Source organism: Salmo salar, chromosome 12 (genome assembly GCF_965601325.2).
Source record: "Salmo salar chromosome 12, fSalSal1, whole genome shotgun sequence".
In the NCBI taxonomy this organism is placed as follows: Eukaryota; Metazoa; Chordata; class Actinopteri; order Salmoniformes; family Salmonidae; genus Salmo; species Salmo salar.
In genome coordinates, this window is record NC_138302.1 from 62,563,797 (window position 1) to 62,589,083 (window position 25,287).

Sequence of the window (25,287 nt, forward strand, 5' to 3'; positions counted from 1 at the left end):
GTTACTCTTCCAATTAAGGGAATCATTTGAGCATGACTCTCATCACCCAAGAAAAATGTCTTTATTCTACGTCAGTACTTTGTTCCAGTGGCCTGGAAACTTTTGTGGAAAATCTAATTACTTAGAGAGAATCAACAACAGACTATAATGCATACTGCTGCTCATTTCATAACTACATTTGATCAATGAGGATGTCACTAAGTCAATTGAAGTTTACACACGTTCAATGTGTTTTTTTTACCAGTATGAAAGTAATTGACAAAAGAATACATTACCCCAAAATGACAAAAAGACCAAATATAATGTTTCAGAGGCTTGAAGGTTTTGGGTTAATTGTCAAACATTGGGATTAAGGGTATATTGTTTAACTTCCTGATTTGATTTCATTCTATTTTGACAGGGTACATCCTGTAATGTCCTGTACTGGATTAACAGAGTAATGTCAGATTAAATATTTTAGAAACCCAGGTTGAGAAAAGCTGCTGACATACACAGTAGTGGGCTGCAGTATACCAACACCATGATTCTTGACACCAGCTTTGATCTAGTATGAGGAGATGAAGTTGTGGCATCTCTGATGCATGGCTGACTCAAGGATCGAACACAATGAGTTACTCAATCAGTCACCTACACATTTTACCTACACACCTGAGTCTACAATTTTGACAAAGCAGGATCCCATGAGGAAATAGTGGGAAGGGTAGGGAAACTGGTCTAAGAGCACAAGGTATGAAAAGCACAAGCAGACATTTTCCTTAAAATTGCTTTTATATGGAACGTATATTTTAGATTCAAACTCTATTGTGTTCTGTGTAAATCATTCCATATGTAGCCTACACAGATCCAACCAATATTTATACAAACTTGAGTTGAGAAATAATGACAACGGATGCATTGGAAGTCTTACAGGTCGAACATAAAATTACAGTGTAGATTAAAGTGGCCAAAATCAGTTCCAATTTGTTAGTCAAACAAGTCCAGGGCGCGATGATAGGCTGGCATAGACGAAATATGTTGTTTGACCTTATATGGAAAATAATAAAATAAAATAAATAAAACCCTCAGGTGCCAAAGCCTACACATTGCGTCGTATCGACAAGTGGTCATTGCTCTTTCAGTAGGCTACACTCATTGTTTACAGGTGAAGACGAATCAATTGTAAGGGAATGTAATAACAGCTTACTTTGGTGAAGTGCGTCCTAATAGATGGCTCTGGTGACGAGGGACAAGTGGACCCGAAAAACCCGCTATCCACAGTAGAATTCGGTCGAATATGGATGGTTAGGACGGCTACGCGACTGCTATGGCCACAACTAAGTGAGCAGATGTTGTTAGTGTATTAGTGCATTATATAAATCCAAGGGATTAGTGGGCGGGGAAGGGCTTGCAGTTTGCGACAATTACACTAGCACCGCCTTGGTGACAATATTATAGGACAGTTCCTATTTAGATTTTGGGAAATGGAGTGTAATTTAGGGGGTAACGTAATCCATTGGGACGGGGGGGGGGGGGGGGGGGGGCTTCTCGCGTTTGACAGTGGATAATTGACAGAATAGGCTACTACAGATTAGAAATACAAGAGCCACGGAATTGTTATCGAGTGGACAGGTGAGGAAGAATACAATGTAGCGAATTTGTCAACTTTGTTACAATATGGGGACAATTTAAAAAAAATCACAGTACTCTGGTTGACACCTAAATCGAAAACACGGTTGTATTTATTACGCCGATTGTTCTTCTTCTTTAAAAGTTTTATGGCAGACTACATCTATTGGTGTATTGCCGCCACCTACGGTACGGGGTATTGAGATACTACCAAATACAAAAATAAATCAAAACAACCCCTCCTTCAGTCACATCCCTACACAGGCCCATGTGCCTTTGAGGGCGGGGCATTCGTCGAAAGGATTCATTGTAATGCCTTAGCAGAAAAGAGTTCCAAAAAACGCCCAGCCACGCTCACAATGATGCCTATTTTCTCCGATTTCCGCTCTGTGCAGTTGATAGCCAAAGTAATATCCGCTACAAACCTCATATAACCCAAATACACGCGAGAAGGGAGAGACTTTTCATTTAAAAAAACAATGGAATCTATGTACGCCGAATTTGTTGCAAAACGTTTCTTAATAAATTGAACCAAACGGAACCGGGGGTGGGAGCTACCTAGATTTGTCCAATAGAAACTGTCGTTGAATGTTTTGCAACTGTTTGGACTAATGATTACACCCCAGCTCTACTTGCGCTGTGAGTCACGTGGGTCGCGTCAGCCAGGCTACAATCACAGGGCAGATGGAACTTAACTATTCACTTTATTTTTTCAGTTAACCAGATACTGTCAAGATTTCAAATTGACATCGTGTGTTGTGTCAGATTGAAAACGGTAATTTATTCTATGATTGTATTTGTACACAGATTTTATGGGACAGATCTTGAGCATTTATTTTTTAGATCAACTGGTGATAGGGTTTTAAGCTTGATGGTAAAGATGTTTTACTTTTATTTAATAATCAGGATTTAGATCAGAACAAAATATGCATAATTAATATCTTTATGTATGGTAAATATGTTATACATAAATGCAAGTGGGCTAAAGAAAAGCCAAGATTCTTAGTTTTTAAAATGGAATTGAAAAAAAATTACTCAAGACCTGTGAAGCCTTATGTATTTTTGTTTAAATGTGTATTACAATCATGTCGCTACACCCGTAATAACATCTGCGTGTGACCAATAAAATTTGATTTGATGATTTGAGTTATACCCCTGAGTATAAAGTTTCTTTTTTTGTATACTGTGTTGTAAAGTATGACTGTATATTTAGTTATATTAGATGCTAATAACAAATAAATAAAATGCAGGTGGAATATTTAATTGAGACATGGTTTAGGCCTTTATAATTGAATGTTTTTCCATTTTTTTCATTTTATTCCCTTATTTATATATACAAAAAGTTAAGCAATAAAATAAATTAACACAATACAATATTCCAAACAGGCAGGAATTCTTATCAGCTTTTAATGAAACCACAAATCTCACAAAATCAAAATGTATATGGATAGATAGAAATCGAAGTGCCTCAGTATATGCATATTGATATGATAGCGAGCTATTTACAATAAATCTTACATTTACAATAAATGTGTAATTCTTCCCCAGTTCTGTGGTATTATTAGTCATCATCAAAGTAACAAACACAACATTCACAAGACTAGTGCATATGAATAAGCGAAAAAGGCAGACAAGTGTATTCATTACATGGATTCTGTTGCAAACGTTATGTCTGTTGCAAAACGTTTTGCAACAGAACCCGTTCACTGCAAACAGAAGATGTTTTGCAATGAAAACTAGTTTCTATTGGACAAATTCAGGTAGGTCCCGCCCCGTTTGCATCAAACGGTAAACATTTCCATTGCAAGACATAATGAATACACCCCAGTCAGTTCTTGACTACAGGGGTGTATTCCTTAAGGCATGTAGCAAAACGTTTTGCAAAGGAAAACATTGAAACTAAAACCAGCCCTTCTTATTGGACAAGTTTAGGTTAGGCTGGCCTCGTTTTGACCCGTTTGCTTGCATTTGATTCCTAGTAAATACACCCTAGATTGCAGTATTTAACATCAAAATACATATTTTCCCAGTCTCTCATTGCTCTCTACATTTCTGAATAGTAAAGTGGAGGTTTTAGCCATTAATCCTTCATTAATTATTCAGAAGTTTTATCAACACTTTGTCCATCTCCTTTTTGTTGACCGTACGCGTATTGTAGTTCATCCATCCTCTAGGAAAAGACAACAAAGCTCTCTATTCATACCAATGACTCTTAACTGAATCTGCACAGGTGACAAAGCCACATAACACTACAAAGAACCATAGCAAGGATCTGAAACGCAAGTCTTGGAGGGATGTTTGTGTGTACCTATGCTCGACAAGCTACTTCGTGATCTCTCACTAACCCCATTACTTCAAATCACTTTACAAGCCTTTGATTTGGATATCCAAAAGAAGTAAGTTCAATACCTTTAAAGGAAATGTAAAAAATTAAAAAATAACAGTTTGAGATGTATACTTGGCTCAACATACAGCCCTCCAGGACCGGAGTTTGAGTTCCATACATGTATCATATCAAGGCACCTAACTGACAGAGCAAAGAGAGCCAGCCATGCAGAGTGAGGAAGTGGATTAAGGCTAGGTTCCAGCTTTGTAGCAGCTCTCAGGAGGAGTCTAGACCTTGGTTAAGCTTCAACTTCTTCCTCTGAGTGTGTGTCCATTTTTATTCAGTCACCCCCAGAAAATGAATTTAATTCATTTCCAGAATAAGCTGAGGTAAAATGTGTGTGTGTGAACTTGTGTTCATTAGTTGGAAGTAAAACCAATCAATAGTTTTGTTCGCAAACGAACAAGTGAGTTACACAACAATCAATAAAACTGCTGAAGTGAAAGCATGCCAGTGAACTATCACTGCTTGAATGATTTAAGCCAGAATAGTCCAAACTGTTAGGAAAAATAGTATCAGTAAAATTCTTGCTCACTGTGGTGATAGATTCAGGGTCACAAATCACCTACCATCATCCAGGAACAACATTACAAATCACCCAAGCCACAGAGAAGTACTTTATGTATGACTGAACACAAAATAAAACAATAAGCTACATGACATACGGTGGCGTGTTAGTTTTACGCTATTTGACAATGACCGAGGTAAACCAAATTAAAATAATTTCACAAAAACAGAAGTCTTTTGGTTGATGTAAATTTTTACATAATTGCTGTGGATAAATGCTTTGGTAGCCTCTGAGAAGAAGTATTTGTTTTCATACAATTGGACCCACTTCACACCAACTATATAGATAGCATCATAAAAGAAAAAGTTCAACAAAGGACACTCAATAACTCAGAAAATCAAATACACAACAATAACTTTACAAAAACATAAGGTATGAAACTGAAGTCCATCAAAAAAAAAAAATATCTAAGTCCACAATCTTCACCAGGACTCTCCATCCACTACTCCTTTTCCCACCTTTTGAGTGACATTCTTGATCAGCTCTGCATCCCAAGGAGGTACAAGAAGGTCTGTTGTTGACAAAGAGGAAGGTGATGCAATGATGATATTTGTGTGATGCAGTAATGATGGGAAATGTAGTTGGTCCAAACCAAACGTCCTTGCAAACAATGGTAATCCACGTGCTCTGTGTTTATGTTCAGCAGTTCCCCCGATCTATGTGCCTCCCAGGGCTCACATACAGCGGAGCACATCCAATAGGATTCACTTAACCAATCCCAGCATGCATTCCTTCTCCTAAGCAGGAAATAACCCACATTTCCTGGCCCAAGGAGGAGAGAATGCCATGGTAATAGATACAGCGAGCTAAAGAAAACATCGGTCTCAAAGGGGTCCTGAGCTTTCTTCAGAACAATCTGAAGAAATGTGTTGACTTGAAATCCAACAGAGATAGTCTCAATAAAAAAAATGATGAAAATGTTCTTGGACTTTGCAATGAAGTATGCTTAGATTGCATATATGTTAGCTTTATTATTGATAGAGGAGTTTCTGATGAAGTCACACCATAAAGAGAGAGGACTCTTTGTATCTGTGCCATTATAGCATCTGACAGCATGGGCAGTGCCATTGAGGCAATCTCCATTTTGAAGTAGTCAATTTTGGACATGACTCCAACAGGTTCACCAGCCAATGATGTTGGAAGTCACACCCAGTTGACTACATTAAAATGGTGGAAGGCCTCAATGGCTCTGCCCATGCTAATACAGCCTTTTGGCCACTAGAGGCCTCTATAATTCTCTATGAGTCATATATAACTGGAAGCTATGGAGGGGGCAGATGAGTCATCTCATTATAGTCAGCCAATGGGATATTTTGTCAGCAGCAGTGGGGGCGGGGAGAAGGCAGATTATGCTACAATCTTGCTTGTTTCTTTCTTCCTATGACTGATCAATCCATGTTAAGTTTAATTTCTCTAAATAAAAAAACGTGTTTAAGGCAGAGAGAGCAGGGTAATCCTGATTTAGTGCGTCTCCTTCAGGATGCTTACCCTTAACTTTTATTTCCTCTACCCTATTAGTTGGAGACTCTTACACTCCCCCCCAACAATTTTTGCCTGTCCCTCCAACACCCCCACTCGATACTACCATACCCCCGATTGTCATAGTTTTCCCTCTAAAGCCTTCTATTGGTGTCATATCATCTCCTCAAAACCTGCCCTGTCATAGGATCTTCCCCTGCTCTTGCTGTGTCATAGGCTACATTCAAAATGGCTCCCTATTCCCTATACAGTGCACTACTTTTGACCAGGGCCTATGGGGAATAGGGTGCCATTCAGTAGGCAGACAAAAGTGTCATAGCATCCGCTGCTCCTTCCTCTCCTTTGTTCAATTCAGGTCAGTCAGAAGTCTCCTCCTCTCAGCTCTCCACCACCCCCAGCCAGGTCATAGTATCTCCTCCACCCCATGGGCAAAGATCATGACCAGGCCCGGCTCCAGGATCATGTCCTCCCCCATATGCTGGTTCTCACAGGCCATCACCACCACCGCCTGTTTCCCCGGGATACGCTTGGCCACGTAATTCTCATAGTAGCGCCGGTTCATCTGCCGCGTTTCCAGCGTGGCCAGGCCGCCGGGCCAGTTCCTCTCGTGGGCATTCTCGATAAGGTCGTTGACGATGGAAGGCGGGCAGCCGCTGTCGATTAGCGAGCGCTTGATGACCGCCTGGAGGACAGCGTCTGGCGTTGAGATCATGCCGCCCCAGCGGGTGACGCGAGCCGGCTGGAGGGAGTTCACCCACCTAGGAGGAGAGGTAGAGGGGAGGATGAGAAGAGAGTTGGGATATTATAATGGTTATTATAATCATCATAATTCATGAATATGCCTCAAAAGTGGAAAGTGTTGCAGGGTAGCAGAGGTCTGCGCAGGACTGATTTGTTCATCCCCCTCATGCAGCTTTTCATACTGCACCTGCCTGCTCCCGCTGGCTTTTTGTCCAACTCCCATCAACAAGAACTGGTACCGAACCCGACCGCAGTCACCCAAATGTTATTTTAGGCATGTGACACACCTCGCTGAGCAGCAATGGTCCCAGCAATGTTGCACTCTATAGGCAATATTCAAATTTGCAAAAAATAATCCAAGAAATAGGTTAAATTACCAGAGATTCTCACGTGGTCCATTACATTAGGCTATCGGTATTGGGTACTCGGCTACATCGACCACTAGGCTAGACGTAGTTTGAAAGAGAGTTGAAACAAGAAAGGACACTTGCACTTTCTCTTAAACTGTTTTTTTTGTATAACATAGCCTACCTTAATAGGAGCGGGACGATTTGCAGGCAGAGACAAATATGGGTGACCAATATTTATTTCCAGTCAATGTAGTAGGCCTAAACTATAGCTTAAATCATATTTAGGAAGTACATTTCCTTGGAAAGATAAGTGCCACGTGCTGCTCCGCCCATGCATATAGCCTGCTCTATTTAAAGACCACATGCGCACCTGATCTACCTAGGCGAGGAGAAGTAGGCTTCTGAACTTGAAGCAGAAAGAATGATGAGTGGACACTTGCACTTTCTCTTACATTTTGCATAGCCTATGACCCACCTTCTCGGAGCGGGACTATTTGCGGCAGAGACAAAAAAAAGGGTTATTAATATTTAAGCTGATAAAAAGGGAAAGGTGCCTTTTCCTTTTAAATGATAGCATTTTTTGGTGGCACCTTCACTCACGTTGGTTGAGCGCCCTCCACTTCCTTTCATTATCAATATTTATTTCCAGACACTGTAGCCTAATCATATTTATGTTAACTTCCTTGGAAAAATAACTCAGGGTTTTTCTGGATCAAAAAGGGGCTTAGGTGGGCGTGGCAGTTCAGATAACATTTTAGAGGACCCCCCATCTTGGCGGTTTAGATAGACATGGTTGCATTTTTAAGCCAATTTCCTGCAATTCTACACATTTCTTCATGGAGCTGAGAAAAAATGTTGCCGTTTTAAAGCAAATTTTCTACAATTCGATGTATTTTGCCATGGCTAATGCTGTGCTCATTTGCTCAAACAAAATCAGTCATGATATACTCATTGTTTTTGTAATTTAAAAAATACAAAAATAAATAAATAAAAACACAGACGGCCAGCCCAAGGATTTCAATGGCAAAAAAAATCCCTGTAACTGTGCCGTGCATCTCCGCCCATGCATTTAATTGAGACCACACATACAGTGCCTTCAGAAAGTATTCATGACCCTTGATTTACTCCACATTTTGTAAACAGGATGCATGTTTTGGAATATTTTTTTATTCGGTAAAGAGTTCCTTCTTTTCACTCTGTCAATTAGGTTAGTATTGTAGAGTAACTACAATGTTCTTGACCAATCCTCAGTTCTCCTATCATAGTCATTCAACTGTAACTATTTTAAAGTCACCATTGGCCTCATGGTGAAATCCCTGAGCGGTTTCCTTCCTCTCCGGCAACTGAGTTAGGAAGGACGCCAGTATCTTAGTAGTGACTGGGTGTATTGATACACCATCCAAAGCGTAATTAATAACTTCACCATGCTCAAAGGGATATTCAATGTCTGCTTTTTTAATCTACCAATAGGTGCCCATCTTTTGAGGCATTGAAAAACGTCCCTGGTCTCTGTGGCTGAATCGGTGTTTGAAATTCACTGCTCAACTGATAATTGTATGTGTTGGGTACAGAGTCATTCCAAAATATTAATGTTAAACACTATTATTGCATACAGAGTAAGTCCATGCAACTTGTGAATTAAGCACATTTTTACTCCTGAACTTATTTAGGCTTGCCATAACAAAGGGGTTGAATACTTATTGATTGACAAGACATATCAGCGTTTTCATTTTTAATTAAATTTGTAAAATGTAATAAAAACATAATTCAACTTTATGGGGTATTGTGTGTAGGCCAGTGACACAAAATCTCAATTTAAACCATTTAAAAAAAATTCAGGCTGTAACAACAAAATGTGGAAAAAGTAAAAGGGGTGTGAAACTTTCTGAAGGCACTGTATAGCCTTATAAGTGCACTTGATCTTGAATGCCCAACTAAGAGAGGTAGCCTATAGGCTACTGAACTTGAAGCAGGGAATTATGAGTGTGTGAATAGTGTGACAAAGAGGTGATTTTAATACAATAGATTCGCTAACGCATACAAAACAGAAAGATGACCGTTTCCAAATAGCCTTAATCTGCAGGACACAAAAAAAATTTCATCCCAAAGTTGTCTGTCTGACTGACTGCAGCATAAAAAATGTTGAGCGCGCCGCAATGATCTGTCGGGTCCTGCGGGAATGCAGGCCTCTACAGCATAGTAAGTTATACTGTCTGATTGTGAAGTGTGCTGTGCACTACAGTGCTTAATAATCCACTCACTCCAGGATCTCATTGTACTCAATGGTGTCCTCCAAGTTCTGCAGGTTGGGGTTGGCACTGCGGATGGCCCTCATGTACGCCTTCAGTAACTGGATGTCCCGTTTCTGGAGGCAGAGAGGAGACACCACAATGGGCTAGCAGACCATGCTGACGCAATATCAACCAGATAGACTCAGATGTACAGGCACTGACACACATAAGCACACTTACAGTACCAGTCAAAAGTTTGGACACACATACTCATTCAAGGGTTTTTCTTTATGTTTGACTATTTTCTACATTGTAGAATAATAGTGAAGACATCAAAACTATGAAATAACACATGGAATCATGTAGTAACCAAAAAAGTGTTAAACAAAATATATTTTATATTTGAGATTCTTCAAAGTAGCCACCTTTTGCACACTCTTGGCTTTCTCTCAACCAGCTTCACCTGGAATGCTTTTCCAACAGTCTTATAAAGGAGTTCCCACATATGCAGGGCACTTGTTGGCTGTTTTTCTTCACTCTGCAGTAGAGGTCGACCGATTAAACCGGAATGGCCGATTAATTAGGGCCGATTTCAAGTTTTCATAACAATCGGAAATCGGTATTTTTGGACACCGATTTGGAAGATTTTTTTTTTTTTTTTTTACACCTTTATTTAACTAGGCAAGTCAGTTAAGAACACATTCTTATTTTCAATGACGGCCTAGGAACGGTGGGTTAACTGCCTTGTTCAGGGGCAGAACGACAGATTTTTACTTTGTCAGCTCGGGGATTCGTTTTTGCAACCTTCCGGTTACTAGTCCAATGCTCTAACCACCTGCCTTACATTGCACTCCACGAGGAGCCTGCATGGCAGGCTGACTACCTGTTACGCGAGGACAGCAAGAAGCCAAGGTAAGTTGCTAGCTAGCATTAAACTTATAAAAAACAATCAATCTTAACATAATCACTAGTTAACTACATTTTGGTTGATGATATTACTAGTTTATCTAACGTGTCCTGCGTTGCATATAATCGATGCGGTGCCTGTTAATTTCTCATCGAATCACAGGCTACTTCGTCAAACGGGTGATGATTTAGCACTGTCGTTGCAAAAAACCTAACCATATACATCAATGCCCTTCTTCAAAAATCAATACACAAGTATATATTTTTAAACCTGCATATTTACTTAATATTGCCTCCTAACATGAATTTCTTATAATTAGGGAAATTGTGTCACTTCTCTTACGCAAGCAGTTTGGGCCGCCTGGCTCGTTGCGAACTGTGTGAAGTCCATTTATTCCTAACAAAGACCGTAATTAATTTGCCAGAATTGTACATAATTATGACATAACATTGAAGGTTGTACAATGTAACAGGAATATTTAGACTTAGGGATGCCACCCGTTAGATAAAATACGGAACGATTCTGTATTTCACTGAAAGAAAGAATAAACATTTTGTTTTCGAAATGATAGTTTCCGGATTCGACCATATTAATGACCAAAGGCTCATATTTCTGTGTTTATTATGTTATAATTAAGTCTATGATTTGATAGAGCAGTCTGACTGAGCGGTGGTAGGCGGCAGCAGCAGGCTCGTACGCAGTCATTCAAACAGCACTTTCGTGCATTTTGCCAGCAGCTCTTCGCAATGCTTCAAGCATTGAGCTGTTTATGACTTCAAGCCTATCAACTCCCGAGATTAGGCTGGTGTAACCGATGTGAAATGGCTAGCTAGTTAGCGGGGTGCGTGGTAATAACAATTCAATTGGTGACGTCACTCGCTCTGAGACTTGGAGTAGTTGTTCCCCTTGCTCTGCAAGGGCCGCGGCTTTTGTGGAGCGACGGGTAACGATGCTTCGAGGGTGGCTGTTGTCGATGTGTTCCTGGTTCGAGCCCAGGTAGGGGCGAGGAGAGGGACGGAAGCTATACTGTTACACTGGCAATACTAAAGTGCCTATAAGAACATCCAATAGTCAAAGGTATATGAAATACAAATGCTATAGAGAGAAATAGTCCTATAATTCCTATAATAACTACAACCTAAAACTTCTTACCTGGGAATATTGAAGACTCATGTTAAAAGGAACCACCAGCTTTCATATGTTCTCATGTTCTGAGCAAGGAACTTAAACGTTAGCTTTCTTACATGGCACATATTGCACTTTTACTTTCTTCTCCAACACTTTGTTTTTGCATTATTTAAACCAAATTGAACATGTTTCATTATTTATTTGAGGCTAAATTGATTTTATTGATGTGTTATGTTAAGTTGAAATAAGTGTTCATTCAGTGTTGTAATTGTCATTATTACAACAACAAAAAATAATAATAAAAACAAATTAGGCCGATTAATCGTTATCGGCTTTTTTTGGTCCTCCAATAATCGGTATCGGCGCTCAAAAATCAATCGGTTGACCTCTACTCTGCAGTCCAACTCATCCCAAACTATCTCAATTGGGTTGAGGTGATTGTGGAGGCCTGGTCATCTGATGCAGCACACAACCACCCTCCTTCTTGGTCAAATAGCCCTTACACAGCCTGGAGGCAGTGGCACCGTATAGTGGGGAAAGTTAGAATGATTCTAAGGGCCTGTGACTGACAGGGGCCCTAAAACATTATTAGAACATTAGGTTAATTTAATATTGAAGAAAATGTACCTATCATTAATATAATATTTTATTTACAAATTACTGACAAAACTAATGGTTTCTTTTTCTTTTCTTGTTTTTGGCAAAAAGTAAACATCCAGAGAGCCTCTATTGTCCCCCCCTCCTCTATTTACATGAAATAATTCGGTCCTGCCCCCAAACCAGGCGCGAACGGTACTTGGCTGTGAATTGCGAGTGAGGAGAGCCAGTGGAGCATCATGTCTTAGCTTCCTAAAGAAAACCTGGCTTCCAAAAACAAAAAGAAAGAAAAGACAGGAGAGAGGAGAGAAAAGGGCGACAGTAGGTCACCCAATTTTTCACAAAGGAAGGTGGGTGTATCTGTGAGTGGTGGAAATTAACCCGTTAGCTTAGTCCATAGTTACTTAATATCTTCACAAAAACTTCTGAGTGTTTACATTTCGCTCCTCTTTTAGCCGACATTTAATCAATGCAGGCAAACTTTTAGCAAGCAATTCATACTAAATCAGTTGTCCCTGCCCCTGCCTGGTGCCAGGCCCTCCAGATACAGCTTTAGGCTCAGCAGCCCTGTCTCCCCGTACCCATCCCCTGAACCAGCCCTACTCCCAACTGAAGGAGGTGAGCAGCATTGTGTTGAATGACATGCCAGTTGACATAATTACAGGTACTGCAATGCGTTGAGGACAGGAATATGATTCTCCAGTCAGGAAAAATCTCACTTGACACAGAGGCAGCCAATATCAGAGCCTTAAAGGAAGAGATGCAGGCTCTTAGAGATGGATGGGAGTCTCTCCTGTCTGAGGCAACACTGATTGCTACGCAAATGGATGTTGCACCTCAATTTAGCAAGGAACACAGCCACTAGAGCAAAAGGAAGAGATTCCATGAGGAGACAGCTCAGGACAGTGCAGCAACGGTGTTCACTGCTATGGACAACATAAGTGACTTGGACACTAGGTTCCACACCACTGCAAAACTTGTAGAATAATTTTCTTCTGTTCTGAAAGTTGGGTAGATTAGTGGAGGATAATCTGATCATGATCATGAAGTATTCCAGAGATCTTACACCTGAGTTTCAAAATGAAGTAAGACACCTGAACGCTGCATATGCTGCCACTTTCCCACCTAACTTGTCCCCTCTTGGTCTCCTGAATGCAATTTGTAAGATGCAAAGCATTTTTGGAGAAGTGTGCATTGCTTTACGTATATTTTGCACACTGCCTGTGACTGTTGCTAGTGGCGAGAGAGCTTACAGTAAGCTAAAACTAATAAAAAACTATTTGAGGTCCACTATGTCCCAGGACAGGCTTTGCAGTCTTGCCATGCTGTCCATTGAAAGTCAGTTCGATAGAAACCTGGACTTCAAAGACTTAATTAGTGACTTTGCTAGCAAGAAGGCTCAGCGCTGGGCTCTTGGTGAGTAAAGCTGAGTAAGGGCCAGTGATAACTGTTAAATGGCATGGCTATGGATATTGGATCACTACACAGATGATGCCCACAGGCTGAGAACAAGACTGAGAACAGACTATATATATCAAAGTAATGGCTGGATTGCCATACAATTTGTTGTGCACAATCAAGACCCCAATCTGAAGAATTGATATTGATTTGGTGACCACTTGACCTTTCCTCTAGCGCCACCATCAGGCCTTTTCATTTCCATTTCCACTTTTACAGCTGCTTATTTTCCAGTTGGTAGGTATACTTAGTTCAAAAACCTGCTGCTGATTTTATTATTTTGTTTGTTATATCATTCTAAAGATTATCATTTATTTTAATTGAAGAGGTTCATTTATATTTAAGTTATATTTATTTTAAGTTATATTTATTTTAAGTTATTCATTAATGTTAAGAAATTTCCATTCAAGAATTGTACCATTAAAATGACATGTGGACTGTAAAAGATGGCCTTCAGCACATTTCTTATAGAAGGTATCAGTCTTGCATCAAATAGTGAATTCCACTGTATGCAGAATGTTGCATGCATGTCTGCACAGTGTTATATTTTCACAACTCACTGTCAGTAAATATCGTACAGTAAATATTGGACTACAACAGAGTTGAAACCATGCAAAGGTAGCTATTTAAAGCTTTGAACGGGTCAATTGGGTTCTGGAGGTGTGTGGTTACAGCAATTGCGCAGGGTTGGTGTGGCCTGTGGTGGTGTGGCCCAATGTGATATCTTTTCATGGGGCACAAAACCCCTGGCGGCGCCCCTGATTAAACCCCTGGCGGCGCCCCAGCCTGGAGGTGTGTTGGGTCATTGTCCTGTTGAAAAACAAATGATAGTCCCACTAAGCACAAACCAGATGGGATGGCGTATCGATGCAGAATGATGTGGTAGCCATACTGGTTAAGTGTGCCTTGAATTCTAAATAAATCACTAACAGTGTCACCAGTGAAGCACCCCAACACCTCCATGCTTCACAGTGGGAACTACACATGCGGAGATCATCCGTCACGTACTCTGCGTCTCACAAAGACATGGCGGTTGAAAAATCTCAAATTTGGACTCATCAGACCAAAGGACAGATTTCCATCAGTCTAATGTCCATTGCTCAGGTTTCTTATCCCAAGCAAGTCTCTTTTTCTTATTGGTGTCCTTTAGTAGTGGTTTCTTTACAGCAATTCAACCATGAAGGCCTGATTCATGCAGTCTGCTCTGAACAGTCGATGTTGAGATGTGTCTGTTCCTTGAACTCTGTATAGCAATTATTTGGGCTGCAATTTCTGTGGCTGGTCACTCTAATGAACTTATCCTCTGAAGCAGAGGTAACTCTGGGTCTTCCTTTCCTGTGGCGGTCCTCATGAGAGCCAGTTTCATCATAGCGCTTGATGTTTTTTTGCATCTGCACTTAAAGAAACTTGCAAAGTTCTTGAAATTTTCCAGATTGACTGACCTTCATGTTTTAAAGTAATGGACTGTCATCTCTCTTTGCTTATTTGAGCTGTTCTTGCCATAATATGGATTTGGTCTTTTACCAAATAGGGCTATCTTCTGTATACCACCTCTACCTTGTCACAACACAACTGACTGGCTCAAAAGCATTAAGAAGAAAATAAATTCCACAAACTAACGAGGCACACGTGTTAATTGAAATGCATTCCAGGTGACTAACTCATGAAGCTGGTTGAGAGAACGCCAAGAGTGTGCAAAGCTGTCATCTAGGCAAAGGGTGGCTACTTTTGATTTGTTTAACACTTTTTTAGTTACTACACGATTCCATGTGTTATTTCATAGTTTTGATGTCTTCCTTATTATTCAACAATGTAGAAAATAGTGAAAATAAAGAACAACCCTGGAATGAGTAGGTGTATCCAAACTTTTGACTGGTACTGCACATACGCACGCACGGACATGCACACACACGTACAAATGCAGACACACGTACAAATGCAGACACACACAAACCTGCTCCGCTAGCTGGTGCTTGTGTTCAGCAGAGGCCTTCTCCAGGTCTGCGATCTTGCCCTGCTGTTGCTGCACCACGCTGCGCAGGTGTTTGATGCAGTTATGGCTAGACGCCTCATCTTTAGGCATCTCCAGACTGAGGGAGGAAGAGGGAAGACATAACTCAGCAACAGCCTTTTAGTGCAACCAACCAACCACAGCCCCAGTAAACTACAACCTTTAGCCAATACCCTATACCCACAGCCCTGTTGACCCACTAACCCAGAGCCAGTAGCACTACTCACCTATAGCCTACAGCAGAGTTTCCCAACCTGATTCTCACCCCCCTCTTTGGTTGTGTCATGACGTTGCCCTCTTTGGGTACAGCGAGCACTATTCCTCCCCTCCCTCTGCACCAGCCCTTTTCTATGCACCATCCCCTTACCTCTGTCTCACACACCCAGGCTGCTGTGGTCAGAAGAGGTCGTAAATTCCTAGAGAAGATCCTGCCTCATGGCCAGACAGTATAGAGAGAGTGAGTTTTCATAGAGAGAACAAAGGAATTTCTTCCACCTCACCGAACTTGACAACCGAACAATATTCAGGTTCTGGAAAAGGTATAAAAGATCGGTGAAGAATCCAGCTACGAACTGTCCGTTTGATACAATTCTGTGAAACTCATGGGAGACAATACGGCCACATTACCATAACCATGTTTATAGAAGAGTCTCAGGTATGAGATGGTTGTATAAAATAAATGAATAAGGATGAAGCTATTTGTGAGATGATGGGATGCTATGTAATGATGTTAATGTGAGAGAATTGTATTTCTGTTTAAAGTTTCACTAAGTCATTGGCACGGCCCCCAGGGGCACAGACAGGACCTGGCGTCATGAGACAGCCTTTTTCTATGTCCTGAATAAAACCCCCACCTAGGTTTTCTATCACCAGACCAGCTTACCTCGATAACGAGAGGGCCAAGGTTTGAGAGGAGACCAAGCTTACCTCAATTATGAGATGGCTAAAGGTTGCAGACCATCCATTTCTCTTGCTGAACTTTTAAACATACCATGTGGTTAAACTCTTAGACTCGATACCGACAGAATAAGAACAAGTCTTTGATATTAATTACTAGTCTGCAGCTAGGAATTCGGTATCATTGAATGCAAAGACGGACAACCGCCGAAACATCTATTCTATAACGACATGAATGAATGTCACTCTGAACTATCAATTGAGAGAGAGAGAGAGAGAGAGAGAGAGAGAGAGAGAGAGAGAGAGAGAGAGAGAGAGAGAGAGAGAGAGAACAAACTCTCCAAAAGAAACAAACTTTTCAACAGAGATCCCGACGACACACTGAGCGTAAATATATATATTGATTGCAATTATTCCCGAATGAGTGAGCGTTCAGGTGCAAAGGCTTAGCATTTCAATTGTTATAATTATCAACTCTGTAGTCCCGCCTCAGCTGATATTAAAATATCTGAAAGTTATAACTTTGTAATCTGAATATTTTCCTTGGTGCCCCGACTTCCTAGTTACAGTTACATGATTAATCAGTTTGATCACCTAATAATAATAATTACAGAGAGTTATTTGATAAATAAGTCTTCAGTTTTAATGATGCCAAAGACACGACAGTTGTGCTCATACTCCCTCATATAGATGACATTCAGTTTCACAGCTTTACCTATATCATTTAAATGATTAACAAAACATGCTCCAAAAATAGAGCTTTGGTGAACGCCTTTTTTGGCGCCAACCCCACTCACCCGCAGCCCTGCTCGCACTGGACAGGCCTCTTGGGGTTGTGCTGGCAGTCCCTGAGGTGCGACTGCAGCTGGTCCAGGCGCAGCACGGCAACGCAGCCAAAGCCGGCGTTGTCGCAGTTGATTTGCAGCTTGGAGAGCATGTTGCGCATGATGCGGGGCACGGGGCGCAGGTGGGCCAGCGTCACCACGCTGCGGTCCACGGGGCATATCTGCTGCTGCGAGAACCACTGGGTGATGCAGGCATTGCAGAAGGCGTGCTCACAGTGAGGGGCCTAAGGGAGGGAGAAGGAGAGACACAGAGGAAGAAATGGAGAGCAAATGCTAAAATGACCTGCTCCGGCAAAAATGCATGTTTCTATTAAAAATATTTTCCTGTCAATATAAAAGCTATAATATATGACCATTTGCTGTTAAAAACATGGCAGAAAGAGACATTTTAATTGAAAGAATTCTTAAAATGACAAGAGGCAGAGGGCATGATAAAAAAGCTAAAGCCATTAGCAGTGAAGGAGGGAGTTCAGCAAGTATGGTTACTTTTGGAGATAGCAGTTCTGCTGTGTGTGAAGATCTCATCAATGCAGGGGTGACGGTACTGATGCTAAGCTAGCGACGGGATGGCTAGCTTCTGTTGGCTGCAATAGCCGTTCCCACTACAGTCCTGGGTGAGTCAGGAAGAAAGTTCAAGGCTACAGCTACAGCCGCTACTGGGTAGCAATGGATTCCCCAGAGACCTTCTTGCCCGTTTCCCATGCAGTCCCTGGGTAAGTCCAAAATGGAACCCTATTTCCTATATAGTCCAGTACTTTTGACCAGGGCCCCGATCAAACATAGTACACTATAGGGAATAGGGTACCATTTCAGATAGTCCTAGTCCTGATTCCTTCCACTACAGCAGAGTTCTATGGTGCAGTGCTGCTGATTCATACTGGGGCCCCAGAGGGAGTATAAATTATAACCACCCAGGTCAGCCCTGGGACAGTCCACACAGCAGCACTGACTCCAGCAAGGTCAGCGAGTGCAGCACAGCACACTGACTGGGACTAACACACCCTCAGATGCACACCCAGACTCTTGTATTTAGAGAGTTGAGAACTTCTAGAACTTTGAATAATGTTCCAATTCTAGACAGTTAGCTAGCAATAAATATTCCCCAAGTAATGTAAAATGGGGCGCTAACATGGCTAAAGAAAAAAAAGAAATGGTGGCAACTCTGGTATGCTCCCATGGTGATTGAATCAGATGCCCCAAAAATGTTGTTCTGCTAACATGGCTGCCATAAAGAACGTTGTGATGTCATGTAAACACATCATCATAAAGAAACCTCAACGGCCCAAATCTCTAAATACATGGCTCTGAGCACACCTAACCTGTTTATTCCACTCCCTCTCATTCTTTCAGTCTGGAAGATGTCAATGCTCTCAGCAGGGCATGGGAATTATACAGCTTTTACTCAGGTCTCTGATGTACAGCACCTTCAGAAAGTATTCACAGCCCTTTACTTTTTCCACATTTTGTTGTGTTACAGCCGGAATTTAAAATGGATTAAATAGAGATTGTGTGTCAGTGGTCTACACACGCCTGTATCTTCGTAGTGACTGGGTGTATTGATACACTATCCAAAGTGTAATTTATAAATTCACCAGCCCATCTACCAATAGATGCCATTCTTTGCTAGGCATTGGAAATCTTCCCTGGTCTTTGTGGTTGAATCGGTGTTTAACATGCATTGCTGGACTGACGGACTTACAGATAATTGTACGTGTGGGGTACAGCGATGAGGTAGTCATTCAAAAATCATGTTAAAACACTATTATTGCACACAGAGTGAGTCCATGTAATTGATATGACTTGTGTACTCCTGAACTTATTTAGGTTTGCCATAAAAAGGGTTGAATACTTATTCACTCAAGACATCAGCTTTTCATTTTTAAATTATTATTTGTAAACATTTCTAAAAACATAATTCCACTAAAATAAATACATAAATAAATATATATATATATATATATATATTTATTTTATTATAAAAAAAAAAAAGATATTCAGGCTGTAACAACAAAATGTTAAGGCACTATATGATAGTGTACATACCATCTGTCCAGGCCCATGCAGGGGATGCCAGAGTAAGCAGCAGCGCTAGACACAGCTGAGTGCAGATGCAAGCAAACAATTCCAATCATTCCCTCCCTCTCTCTATACTGTATGTGTGTCCACTGAAATCCCTACGGCAGTTATGTCCACATTCCTTTACTGCTGCCAGCACGCTGTGCAAAGTCCTACGACAGCTTAGAATGCATAGGCTACATTGGCTGGAAGTGATGTTGTACTGCAACACTACCTTCTTGCCGAATTAACCTACCAACGCATGAACACACACGCCCACAGACTGATGCAATCACACTCACAAAAACACTCCAAAACAAAGAACACTTACTACCACAGGAAATTGACACACACACACACACACACACACACACACACACACACACACACACAGAAATGCCTAGGCTGGACAAAGTGATATGTACTATAAAAAGCACAAACCAGCAACTATTTACTCCAAGGGCAAACATGTAGCAAAACAATGCTATCCTCTGCAGGTAGGTAGAATCAATAGTGTCTATTTAAAGCCACTCACCTCATAGTTGGTTTCAGTTTGGGAGATGTGTTTGTTATACTAGTATCCTTATGCTTCATTTACATTAACAGGACTAAGCATCCCCACTCACTTCTTCTAACCCTAGTCCTTTCACCTCTGCCCCATCTTTATGAATCACTACAAACATTGGGCACTTTGACTCATCTTTAAAAAGAGCGAACAGATCTCTATGCAGAGCTCATCTCTCCAAATTGCCTTCTTCCCTCCCTCCTGTCCTCTCTCGCAGTCCTGTCCTCTCCGCTCTTCCTCTTGTCCACTCCTCTCTCCCCCTTGCTGACACAGCATCCCTCTGAAAGCAGATTGCCCTTTAAGCTCTCCTCCCTATCCTTTCTCTCTGCCCATCTCTTTCCTGGCCAAGATGGGGCTATTCTCATATGTCTAATCGCTTTCACTAGCAATGAATCGTCATCACTGGAGCTTCATCATAGAGAATCAAATTACAAGTCCAGTGACATACTGTATACAGAAATGCAAAAACAGCATAGCGGCAAGAGCACTGCAGAAAATATGATAATTAAGCTGTAAAGCCAGAGGGGGTGTGGTATATGACCAATATACTAAGGCTAAGGGCTGTTGGGCTAATTACAGCATTACCGCAAAAATGGAAGAGGCAAGTGGAAGGGGGAGAAAGTAAGGAACTTGTCTTTCGGCCCAGCATTAAAGACCAAAATTGGTTAAAAAAATTGTGATAAATAAAAAAAAATTAAAAAGTATTCCAGCTTCATTTAAGGACCAAAAAATTCATAGCTGTTCTATATCGATTGCAAAATATACTTTACAAAAATATAAAAACGCAACATGTAAAGTGTTGGTCCCATGTTTCATGAGATGAAATATAAGATCCCAGAAATGTTCCATATGCACAAAAAGCTTATTTCTCTCAAATGTTCTGCACAAATGTGTTTACATCCCTGTTAGTGAGCAATTCTCATTTGCCAAGATAATCCAGCCACCTGACAGGTGTGGCATATCAAGAAGCTGATTAAACAGCATGATCATTACACAGGTGCACCTTGTGCTGGGGACAATAAAAGAACACTAAAATGTGCAGTTGTCACACAACACAATGCAACAGATGTCTCAAGTTGAGGGAGTGTGCAATTGGGTCCACCAGAGCTGTTGCCAGAGAATTTAATGTTAATTTCTCTACCATAAACCGTCTCTGTCGTTTTAGAGAATTTGGCAGTACATCCAACAGTCCTCACAAGCGCAGACCACGTGTAACCATGCCAACCCAGGACCTCCATATCCGTCTTGTTCACCTGCAGGATTGTCTGAGACCAGCCACCCGGACAGCTGAGGAAACTGAAGAGTATTTGTGTCTGTAATAATGCCCAGCCAATCAGAACACATTTTCCCCCACAAAAGGGCCTGGCTCCAAAGTGGGTGGACCTATGCCCCTCCCATGGCTGCGCCCTTACTCAGTCATGTGAAATCCATAGATTAGGGCAGAATTAATTTATTTCAATTGACGGATTTCCTTAAATGAACTGTAACTCAGTAAAATCTTTGAAATTGTTGCATGTTGAGTTTATATTGTTGTTCAGTTTAGTTGATGTACTGATTTTTGATGTACCGATTCCATGGCACATGGTTTATGAACTGATACACAAAACGACGCTGGATTCAAAATTTGTTTTTTAAAGTAAATTATACAAAATTCCTAGCAACCAATAGAATGGTATATAAAAAACAATTTAATCTACCTCAGAATAAAGCTATAACGTAACAAAATGTGGAAAAGTCAAGTGGTCCGAATACTTCCCAAATGGACTGTAATACCACAGCTTTCAGCCAATCAGCATCCAGGGCTCGAATGACCTGGTTTATAATCCCCTTTGTAGCACTACAAAATAAATGGCCTGCACACAGCTTATAGGACTGACATTCGAGGAATTAGCAAAAACTTAGACTGAAATAGCACAGCAGGTGTGTGATCAACGAGCTGACAAGTACTAGATCCTATTTCACTGAAATGGAACTGAATTTACAACACTGACAATTCCTTATTTTTCTGTGAATTCTCAGACCACCGAAATGCAATCCAATGGCTGAAATGGTGCGGAGATGTGTACGTCACTGACCTGAACGGGCTCCTCTAGGACTCCACTGCAGATGGGGCACAGCAGGTCCTCATCCACTTCCCCCTGGAACCGGGTGACGTCGTAGCCCATGGCACATCACCGGAACCAACTACAACCTGCAACACAGGTAGGGAAATGGTTAGTCTACCGAGTACATACAATCAAACATGACAACTTATGCCTACATATCACGTATGAGCAGGATCATAGTCGACATGGAACATACTCACAGAAAAAAAAAGTAAATTACTCCATAAATGTTTAAAATAAACAACCTATATGTGGCAGCACATTGGAAGGCACTTAGAGATGGCACTACAATTAACAGCTGTGTTACTTACAGTAAAAAATAAAAATAAATAAAAAAACACACCTTTTCAACCAGTCTTGCATTAATTAGTTAGCCTAGATTTGGTGTATTATCTTTTGCTCATTGCTAAAAAGGCGCAATATTGGACACCTGATACACAGACAGGAATTCTATTGCCTTTGTGTGCCTTTTCCTTTCCTTCCTCAAAAGGGAAGTGCGCCAATCCTCAGCTATAAAACATGGTAACATGAGTCTTTGCTGCTGGTGACCTTTTTGAACGCTGTGTGCTCTACGCACTGAAGTAAGGTCTGAATAAGCGAATACACTGCCTATTCAGCACAGTGGGGAAAGTACTAGAATGAGCATTCTACACCACGTTACAAAAGCAGGCATGTACTGTAATGGCATTGATGACCTTTTTAACAGTTTAGACCAGAGTGACGACTTCAATAAAAAATTAAAAAATCAGCCCACTTAGATGAGACGTCTTGCTTGGGCTTGTCATAAATTAACAGAATCTACTGCACACCCTCTCTGAGGTGATTTCATTTTGGAGATAGCCATCTTGTTTATCAAGTGTCAAGACTGGTTATAAAAGACTCTTACCCACTACAGTGCAAGTGGGGTTTATTTTTGACCAAGACTAGTGGTAGTATGAACATTTGTGACCCGTTTCAGGAAACTAGGCGTATGTCGCGGGTCACTACTTCACAGGAGAGCCGTTTGAACGTAAACGTGAACTTTCATGTGCCTTAATAACGAACGTGTATGCCATCTGTAAATACGAATAAAATTGTTAAATTACGAGCCTAGTTGGTTAAGCCACAGGAAAAGCCAGCAACCTTCCCACTATGATTGGCTGAGATAATGAGTGGGCTGGACATGCCGAGAGATGAGTTTGGATTGGTCTGCCATATAGAACACTTTTGTCTATTTGAGCTGGTCAGTAGGTAATCCTGTCTAACCCATATTTTTTTAAATTTATGAATCACGTATTAAAACTTAACAGAAAGACTTGACTATGCAAGTATCCATTTCAATAGAACTTCACTGCAACAACTGTTTCAGAGCACTCTCGTCCGAGTGTGCAAGAGCGCAGAATAACTAATGAATTTACGAACGCTCAACACAGGCTTAATATGGCTGGTGTCCGTAATCGTTGGCAAAAAAAAAAAAAAAGCGTAATTAAAATTGTTGCCAGGAGCACAGTTCGTCACCAACGCTCGGGATAACATGAAAACAGCCTAACCAGCTCTGCTAGAGCGAGTGAAATGGTCAGAGTTTGGGTGAGAGCTAAAGCTTAAGATGATGATTATGTCATTGTACACCGTCAGTGTGAACTAGAGTGACTTGACACAACAACGGGCCAAGCAACGGAAACGACATCTTATTTAATAGCTAGCTAGCTCCATGTACAGTGGTTGCGCAACTAAAAATTTAGATTATTCTGCGGGACTTTGAGGAAATTTGTGGTTTAGTATGGTACCCTGCGTCACTGCTCCAGACCAGCGCAAGGGGGAGTTAGAGCACCGATTATGCTTACTGGAAAATACTTTTTTCGAAATGAATGGAAGAGGCAAGTGGAAGGGGGAAAAGACAGCATTCAGAGGTCAAGACAGCTCTGCTCTGAGACAAGCATGGGGACTGGTCTTGATAAATCAATGAGATTTGTATTTTCACTGAATCTTTGTTTGGGTATTGGTTAGACTACAATTAGGGTGTGGAAATGTTATGCTCTTAGTACTGTAGCCTACTCCCGACCTGTCAAGTTGTACAGCTCTATATTTTCCTAACGGAAACCCTGAGGGTTTTGTTTTTCGTTTTTCTTGGAATAGAAACACCATAATATTAAATCAAATGAATTAAGCTACATTTATTAAAATCAATCCCATATACTATGTTCTTACTAAAAAAAGGTTTCAAATTCTCTAGTACAGCCAATATCGACGACTGTCAAATGCTTCTCAAAGACGCCATCTGGTGGTCAAACTAGCACTAACTAGCATTAATGGCAAAAATAGCTGACAATTAAATAACGTGCCATCGACTTCTGAGGCAGCCCGCAAGGTGTGCTGCAGTATGACGCAACTTTTACAGGAAGAACCACTGTATAAACAAAAGACCAAGTTAAAGCTGACTGTTAGCTAGCTGACGTTAGATGGCTGGCTCACATTATGTTTATGAGCCATGTGTAGTAATGTTCTCAGAATGCCATTTCGTATTTCTAGTTATAGCCTAATGTTAGCTAGCTAACATTGAACCTATTTGGTTAACTTTAGCTAACTGTGACAAAATCGGTTTAAACATAAAAAGACTCCACTTCGCCAGATGATTACATGACCCATCAAGTTAGCCAGGTGTGTCTGACGGTGATTACGGCTATCTATTGTATAATAATGCCAAAATCTGGAATTTGTCTTTCAGCACCAGTAGAACACACCTGACTCTCCTCCACCAGTCATACATGGAGAATGGTCGAATGCCTCCCATCAACAAAAAAAAGCTGGCCCAAGCAAACACTTGTTACACCTGAAGCATGAGGACTTGCGAGTGGTGAACTTCAACAACTACTAGGAGGATAATGCAATCGTGTTACCAGGATGCCACCCAGGACACACTTTGGTGGAAAGCTGATGCCATCCCATGTGACAAAAGCAGCAGTGTGGGGTCTCTACAAGGACTCGATGACAACACTTGGTATGTAAAGCATAAACAAGTTTTGATTATTTAATTGACCTCCAACATGATTGGCACTACTTTTATTGATCTCACATTATTACTGTATTTTCCAGAGGTACGTGTAGTCGTACTTCTAGTTTCCAAGATTATGTCGTTTCTGTATGCAGTGCTGCTGCTCTGCACATTTGTAGGTAAGTGAAACTTACCTGATAATGATGCATAAAAAAAATGTTAGGTTTTACGTTACATTTGATTTTCATTAACTTATCTTAAATGTTCTTTTGTTGTTTGCTGGTGCACTACCCTTCTGACCCTATGCCAGGTCCCATTTACTTTTTAACTCCTCGCAAGTCTGGCTTGTTTGGTGTCTGCTGTGAAGGAATACCACAACAAGTCAACT

The 25,287-nt window shown here is 41.0% G+C and overlaps 2 protein-coding genes across 9 annotated transcripts in view; both read right to left on the bottom strand.

Annotated features, from left to right (window-relative positions):
* Nucleotides 1-1,391, bottom strand: part of LOC106565409 (diacylglycerol kinase alpha) — a 32,119-nt gene extending 30,728 nt beyond the window's left edge. The window contains exon 1 of the mRNA XM_014132512.3: nt 1,184-1,391. The gene's annotated coding sequence lies outside the window, so the exon portion shown is untranslated. The remainder of the gene's footprint in view (nt 1-1,183) is intronic.
* Nucleotides 1,392-2,998: 1,607 nt separating this feature from the next.
* Nucleotides 2,999-25,287, bottom strand: part of LOC106565410 (E3 ubiquitin-protein ligase NRDP1) — a 30,056-nt gene continuing 7,767 nt past the window's right edge. For 7 of the 8 annotated variants that reach the window (XM_082959192.1, XM_014132516.3, XM_014132514.3 and 4 more), the window contains 5 exons: nt 21,899-22,014; nt 17,156-17,427; nt 15,405-15,540; nt 9,391-9,494; nt 2,999-6,796 (listed from right to left, as the gene is read on the bottom strand). In XM_082959192.1, coding sequence (XP_082815318.1) covers nt 6,442-6,796; nt 9,391-9,494; nt 15,405-15,540; nt 17,156-17,427; nt 21,899-21,988 — 957 coding nt within the window. In that variant the 5' untranslated portion in view covers nt 21,989-22,014 and the 3' untranslated portion in view covers nt 2,999-6,441. Of the gene's footprint in view, nt 6,797-9,390; nt 9,495-15,404; nt 15,541-17,155; nt 17,428-19,246; nt 19,599-21,898; nt 22,015-25,287 lie in introns of those variants that run through there. The other variant, XM_045691592.2, reaches the window with a different exon arrangement.